This window comes from Euleptes europaea, chromosome 9 (genome assembly GCF_029931775.1).
Source record: "Euleptes europaea isolate rEulEur1 chromosome 9, rEulEur1.hap1, whole genome shotgun sequence".
Lineage (NCBI taxonomy): Eukaryota > Metazoa > Chordata > Lepidosauria > Squamata > Sphaerodactylidae > Euleptes > Euleptes europaea.
The window spans coordinates 63463091-63470581 of record NC_079320.1 but is presented as its reverse complement, the minus strand read 5'-3'; the positions used below and the strand labels follow the sequence as shown (position 1 = coordinate 63470581).

At 46.6% G+C, this 7491-nt stretch overlaps 1 protein-coding gene across 1 annotated transcript; it reads right to left on the bottom strand.

Annotated features, from left to right (window-relative positions):
* Positions 1–495: 495 nt before the first annotated feature.
* On the bottom strand, positions 496–7225 carry FGF20 (fibroblast growth factor 20). The gene is made up of 3 exons (XM_056855933.1): positions 6946–7225; positions 2634–2737; positions 496–752 (listed from the first exon to the last, which is right to left on the bottom strand). Exons 1-3 carry the CDS (start codon positions 7223–7225, stop codon positions 507–509), a joined length of 630 nt encoding a protein of 209 aa, XP_056711911.1. The 3' UTR covers positions 496–506.
* Positions 7226–7491: the final 266 nt, after the last annotated feature.

Genomic DNA, 7491 nt, shown 5'->3' with positions numbered 1-7491 from the left:
TCTGTAATAAATAAATATTTAAAATAAATATCTGGAATCTGAAAGTGTATAAATTAGGTCCATCCTGAAGGGAAAAAAATATTCTGAATTTCATTTCCAAGCTAGCATAGCCACCACAATTTCATCTGATCAGTCTGCCAGGTGTCCTTTTTTATTTTCCCTATCAGCTTTCTGTTTCTTCTTTTTAAAAACCATTTCTTCCATTTAGGTAGTTATTCAGGTTCTACAGTAGGGAGGAAATAATCCAGAGTCGTTGAGCTCCGATCTGGTGCATAAATTGTCCAGTTTCGGCTTCCCATCGTCTACTTGACCAACACAATATTGAATAGACCTAAAAGACGTTGGACCACTTCTCTGTAAGGCTCATCCTCCAAAATCCAGACATTGGGAAACGAAGGCGTCTCTGACCGCCAAGTGGTCTCTCCAACCCCAGCCTTCTCCATCTCCTCCGCAGTCCAAAACTCTTTGTGCCAAGACTAAGATTCTGTTCCCCTTCTGTGTTGAATTCAACTGAATACTAACACGTCCTTGTAGAGTTCGGGCACTCTTTCGGGATCCACAGGCCTGGGCAAGAAATGAGTGAATTTCTGGTGTCTTTTGGACCGTGCCCCGTCTCTGGGGCTGCCATCTTTGTTAAGTGCCACAAAGTACCGCCGGCCTGAGTCGCCGTGCTTGTACACGTTGGAGGAGTAAGTGTTGTACCAGTTCTCTTCAAACTGTTCCCTGAAGATGCATTCAGGAGTGAGCCTCTCCTGCAGATAAATAAGTAAGAGGTTAGAGAAGGGAATCCAGAAAAGGGCAGCAGAAATGTTTTTTTTAAAGTCCAACATCAGCATTTTACTTCAAACGCCGTTTTTCTTCCAACCGATGGAATAAGCATTAGCTGCTTCTGTGGGGTTTATGCATCTTAGATACTTCCAGAACAGCAGTGGTCTACAAGTAAAGTGACTGCTTAGATAAAAGATTCCTCTTTAACTGAGGATTACGGTACTTTATCAGCGAGGAAAGTAGATACTCCAGAGCGCCACCTGCTGAATCACAAAGGGGAACCCAATCTCATGACCCTTTCCTGCATTTACTTTTAACCACTCCTTTCTTTTCTCTCTCTCCCTGAAATTCAGTAAGTGAGCTTAAGGCATGACTTGTGTTTAAGGCTGATCCAGGAAGAGGATAGCTACTAAATAACTATACAGTAGAGACATTTCAGGACTTTGAAACTAATCATAATAAATGTTGCTTCCCCCTCCCACCTAGGGCTACCAACCTCCAGGTGGTGGCTGGAGATTTCCCGCTATTACAACTGATCTCCAGGCGACGAAGATCAGTTCACCTGGAGAAAATGGCCGCTTTGAAAGGTGGACTCTATGGCATTATATCCCATTAAGGTCCCTCCCCTTCCCAAACCCTGTCCTCCTCGGGCTCCAGTCCCCAAATCTCCAGCTGTTTCCCAATATGGAGCCGGCAACCCTACTCCCACCCCAAGATGGGATCCATTTTCCTCTTCCAAATTGACAAAATGTTTGATATTTGATAATGCACAGTATAACCCTTCGTTATTTTATCTTGAAGGGCATTTTTCTCAGGGGCAGATATACCATTTAACTTACAGGGAAATCTGCCAGTGGGACGCTGCCCTAGTGTTAGCTTACCAATTGCCTCTTCCCACACTGCTGGCCATTTGTGGGAGGGGGCAATAGGAGAGCTTTGTTGACCCCACTGGTTGGCTCTGAGTGGCCTCTGCAGCACTAGCTTGTAGTACCACAGGGATTGTTCACCTTGGCTTACTGCTGGGCTATTTTAACTTCTCAAGTCCACCCATGGAAATTTCCTAGGATGAGAAAGGACAAGATGCCCTGATGGCATTAGGGTGGCCAACCTCCAGGTGGTGGCTGGAGATCAGTTCCCCTGGAGGAACTGACCGCTTTGGCCATTGGACTCTATGGCATTGAAGTCCCTCCCCTCTCCAAACCTCACACTCCTCAGGCTCCACCCCCAAAATCTCCAGATCTTTCTCAACCTGGAGCTGGCAACCCTAGTTGGCATGGATTTATGTATCAGAACACCTGCTCTTTGAACATTTTTTCTTAGGTTTCATAGACCTTGGTTGTATTTTCTTTTTGGCCTGAAGTCAATGTGCTTTCTGCCTTCAGACAACTGTTTCCAGAGACTTCTCTGCAGAGGGACCACTATGCATTGGAGAGGATTCTGGGGCTTGTTTTAAGGTAGATGCCCAATTTATATGGCATTCTGGAATTTCACTGTCTCCCTCATAAACTTAGAAGCATTTAAGAACATAAACATGGGATATGCAAGGAAAATCCATAGTGGTGGGCAAGCTGACTTTCAGTAGGCCAGCTTGTTATTATTGATCTTTTCACTGACATACCTCTACTAAACTCCAAACCCAGCTTGAAAAAATATTGGGAAAGGATCACATGGCATCAGTGGAACAGATTATTTCGGATAATTGACACCTTGAGTTATTCCACTGGCCAGATAAGCCTCTTGCTGTCTTCAGGTAAATAATGAAAGAAATGTGGTGTACTTCTGATAGGAGCCAGCAGCCAAATTCCCAATAAGGTACCACATTCAGCACAAAGTCTGTAACAGGTAGTAATGATGGTGGTACTTACAGAGCCATAGAGTTCTCCTTTCTCATTCATTCCAAGGTAAAGGCCGCTGTCCACCCCTCGAATACTGACTAATCCCACTGCCACACTGATGAATTCAAGGATACCTGCATTGAGACAAAAATCAGACATTTGACGTTAATATCTGTTTGTTGACATTAAGACTGGTGTATAAAATACAGTGAAAGTCTGATGATGACTCCACTAAATACAATCTAACTGTAATACTAGAACAACATCCTCACCATGTTTATCTTGGTAACAATTAGTTGTAGTAATATATTTTGACATCTACTTGGTCTGAGGGTATGGACTGATGTCACATGATCTGCTACCTTGCTGAAGCTAAGTTGGTCTGGGTATTGGAGAATTTCTGAGAATGACATTTATGCTGCTTCCGCATAGGAAGGCAAGGCATATGACTAGTAAATAAAATACTGAGAATTAAACACACTCTTAAATACCTTCATATTAAAACCAAGGGGGCTTAACGCTGCTTAACTTTGGTTTCCGCCCATTTTTTAAAAACATAATAGTGATAGATGGATAGATTAGCAGGAAATCCTTTGTTGATTTTTTTTTAATTACACATACTACTCATTGCTATCTTTCAAATAGTAACAGCTATGTTAATCACAGCTTTCAGTCTCTCGTATATTTGTCAACTAAAAAAAATTTAAACTGCTTTTTGTCTAAAGAAAAATAACATATGTTATCATATACAATTTCTGGAGCTTTAATTGAAAATTATTAGGTTTCTGATGTGTAATGCTAAGGGGCATCCCCAGACCAAACTTTTGCAAATATTAAATGATAAATCTTTCTGTTGCAAATAAATCATCAGAGATTTCTGATATTAAAAGTTCCACTGAAAGACATGGGAGGTATTCTGGCTTTCTGATATCATTTTCAAAGACACTGTTCCCCACCCCCACCCCAAATCATAATAACCAGGTGATTCAACTCACAAAGAGACCACATCAGACACATTTACTGAGAATGGAAATAGAAGAAAGAAGTCCCAGAAATGTTTGATCTCAATTTCAAACTTTTTTTTTTTTTTGGTAATTGCTTAGTGTTTACATGCTGTAAGAAGTTTCCCTTCTGTGCAGAACTTTTGTGCTGAACTCAAAGTTCCTTTCCCTTGGAAAAACATTGGCATTTCCAATGTGTTGTAAATCAGTTAAGAACCTTTTGCTGGGGATTGTTTTGACTATAGGAAACCTGATAGAAAACCTCTTCAATCACCTATTGTGGCTGTTGATTCACAAAGCACTCAATGACTGCCAATAATAGCCAGTTTCTTTAGATAAGGCTGGCCTACCCACAGTCTGCCCTGTTTGTTTGCCCTTTTCAAATCAAGTAACCTTTCCTATTCTCAGGGAAGTCCCCTTTCTTGGTTATTAGTTGCACAATTGTATTCTAAAGCAGAGGGGCAGATTTTTGGACTTGGGAGGCCTAACACCTGCTTCTCTGCGGATTCAGTCACTGGCTAGCTTTGGGTGAGCCACTTAGGGTTGCCAGGTCCCTCTTTGCCACCAGTGGGAGGTTTGAGGGTGGAGCCTGAGGAGGACGGGGCTTGGGGAGGGACTTCAACGCCATAGGGTCCAATTGCCAAAGCGGCCATTGTCTCCAGGGGAACTGATCTCTATCATATATTGTCGAAGGCTTTCACGGTCTGAGTTCATTGGTTCTTGTACAACTGATCTCTATCAGCTGAAGATCAGTTGTAATAGCAGATCTCCAGCTAGTACCTGGAGGTTGGCAACCCTATACCCAACTGGGGCTTGTCTTGTTCCCAGCTGGCCCAGGCACAGGAGGAGGTGAGAGATGTAGCCTACGTTGGCCTCTCCGTCCCAGACCCAAGTAACTGTCCAGATCTCAGAAAGCTCCAGCTGTCAGCAAATGGGAATTATGGGATTATGAAATGGGAATAGTAAATACCTGCCAGGACTCTTGCAAAGATCCGTGTAGGCTTAGGGTGCAGTTATACCCTCTATTGATCTTTGGAAGTCAACGATCTTAGAAGGGTGCAACTCTGCTTAGAACTGCGCTGTCACAAAGCTGTTCTGCAGATATGTAACATTGGCTAAACAGACACTAAAATAGCAGTCTCAGTTCCGTGTGGTTGCACAGTTCAGCGCACTGGATGCTCAGTTGAGTAAAGTTGCACTTTGCATACACAGAATTCTACTGAAGGTTGCAATCCTGAAATTTTTACATACTCATAAGTCCCATTCAAATGCATGGGGTTTATACAAGGGCAACTAATGGCAGGACTGAATTACAACTGGTTAAGATCAACTACAGCTCTATTATTATTTTTAAAATCAAAGCACTGGAAGAGAACACAGTAAGACTGAAAATGATGAGTCATCTTCCTTCCTCAGCCAGAGCAATGCTGTTTGTATACATCTATAAATCACACATTTCCACAGTATGCAATTCTGCTTAGCCGTGCAACTGACTCAGCAAGTATGCAGCGCCTCATTCCTAAAGCGAGAGGTGCCGGGACTCAGCACGCTCTGACCTAGAAGCCTTCTCTTCTAAGCTGACTCATACATGCCATATTTCCTACAAGGAAAGCACTATGTGTACCCTTTTCTAGTGTTTTGGGCTTCTTATTACTTAATATTTCATCACTAGGGATACCAGCCTAGTACTAGGGGGCTGGGGATTCCCTGGAATTACATACAGCTCATCTCCAGACTGCAGAGATCAGATCCCCTGGAGAAAATGTGTGCTTTGGAGGGTGGACTCTCTGGCATTGTACCCCACTGAGGTCCCTGTCCTCCTCAAATCTCCAGGAGTTTCCTAACCTGGAGCTGGCATCCCTGCTCCTTCACCTACCCCCACCCCCACTGGTGGCCAGGAAGGTGCTGGCAACCCTATTTATCGCTTATAAACCAGCTTGGGTGTTCCGTCCACAGAAAGGTTGACCAGAGATATACTAAGCAAATAAGTATCGATATAGTACTCAACCATGTGGATAACATGTGACAACTTAGGCAGATGTGTATTGGAGAATCTGAGCTTCCAAAGACACATGCAAGCTGCCCGACATGTATGTGCACGTAATACCTATGTGCATGTAATTCCTATGTTGGTATTGCATGTGCTAGGCTGTGAAGCCATGGCATCTCAGCGGATGCCAGCAAGACACCGCACGTGCCCAGATGCACTCTGTGCTTCACAGATGCCCCAACCTTCAAGCCCTGCCTCAAACCCAGCCCTGCCAACCTCTGCCAGATAGGGTTGCCAGATCCCTCTTCGCCACCGGCGGGAGGTTTTTGGGGCGGAGCCTGAGGAGGGCAGGGTTTGGGGAGGGGAGGGACTTCAATGCCATAGAGCCCAGTTGCCAAAGCAGTCCTTTTCTCCAGGGGAACTGCTCTCTATCGGCTGGAGATGAGCGGTAATAGCAGGAGATCTCCAGCTAGTACCTGGAGGCTGGAGGAAAAAAGGCACCACTGTACCAATATCAAAAGATAAGGAACTTAGTACAGGAGCGAAACACGCAACGTGGTGCAAAAGTACAAACTTTATCTGCTACAAAATTTCCAAGTTAACAAAGTGTCTGTACAATAAATACGCCAACAGTAAAGACAAAAATAGTGGCTATGTACAAAATCATGAAGTAACGAGGTACAAATTCATGAAATAGGGTAACTTTCTCATAACATTAGTCAAAAAGGGCAAGAGTCCATTAGCACCTTAAAGACTAACAAAAATATTTCCTGGTAGGGTATGAGCTTTCTGTATCTGAAGAAGTGAGCTGTGGCTCACGAAAGCTCCTACCCTACCAGAAAATATTTTTGTTAGTCTTTAAGGTGCTACTGGACTCTGGCCCTTTTTGACTACTGCAAACAGACTAACACGGCGACCCACTGTGCATTTTCTCATAACATGTCTGTCTATGGCCGATGGGTAGCCTCCAAATGTGAGGCATCCGGCAAACAAGAAGAGATCTGAAGCCCCCCGAATTTTGCAGCGTGTAAAGTTTGTCCTTTTGCACCCCGTCGTATGTCTCGCTCCTGCACTAAGTACCTGGAGGCTGGCCACCCTGAGCATCTGCCCCCTCGGCTGTCCACAACCACCTTCTGCCAGCCTCTCCGGGTCGGGATGGAGTTGTTTGGAAATTCCCAGCTCGACGAGAGAGGCCGTTGCTATACCATCTGTTGCTATAGGATGCTTCCGTCGGGGGGTGGGGGGGGGTGAAGGCAAAGAAGCCGCAGAGGAGAGCGAGGGGGAGAGGAAGGAAGGAGGGAAGGAGGGAAGGAGGGAAGGAAGAAGGGAGGCAGGGAGAGCGGCGCCTTACCGAAGAGGCTGTGGTCCTGCCTGGTGCCCTGGACGCGGCCGTCGGGCAGGATCTGCAGGTGGAAGCCCGTCCGGCAGTAGAGCTGCCTCCGGCGCAGGATGCCCTGCAGGTGGGCGAGGTCCGGGACGCCCCCTCGGGACCCCCGCTCCGCCGGGGCCAGGCGGTCGCCCAGCAGGGGGGGCCTCTCCCCGCCGGGGGGCAGCAAGAAGTGGGAGCCCACCTGCTGGCCCAAGCCGTCCAGGCCGCCGAGGAAGCCCCCCACTTCGGCCAGGGGAGCCATGGAGGAGCCCGACGGGGGGGGCGAGGCGGAGGACCGGGGGGGAAGCAGAGGGAGGCTCGACGGAGAGGGGGGGGTGTTCCCCTCTACAGGCTCAGCCGACGCTGGAGGCTCTCCCGCAGGCCGGGCTCGGCGTTAAGGTAGCAGCTGCCTGTCTGGGGAGTCTCTGCTCTCCCCGGGCATGGGGGTGGCGGGGCTGGGCTGGGCTGTGGCATAAAAACATCGGCAGGTGCTGGCTGGCTGGCTGGAGGTGTCTGGGGGGGGGGGGA

Excerpts from the sequence above, each read along its gene's own strand:
- FGF20 (XM_056855933.1), bottom strand. The coding sequence starts at position 7,225 with ATGGCTCCCCTGGCCGAAGTGGGGGGCTTCCTCGGCGGCCTGGACGGC. Across the intron at positions 2,738-6,945 it reads GCAGGACCACAGCCTCTTCG|GTATCCTTGAATTCATCAGT; the intron begins GTAAGGCGCCGC and ends GTCTCAATGCAG. Across the intron at positions 753-2,633 it reads AAGGAGAACTCTATGGCTCT|GAGAGGCTCACTCCTGAATG; the intron begins GTAAGTACCACC and ends ATTTATCTGCAG.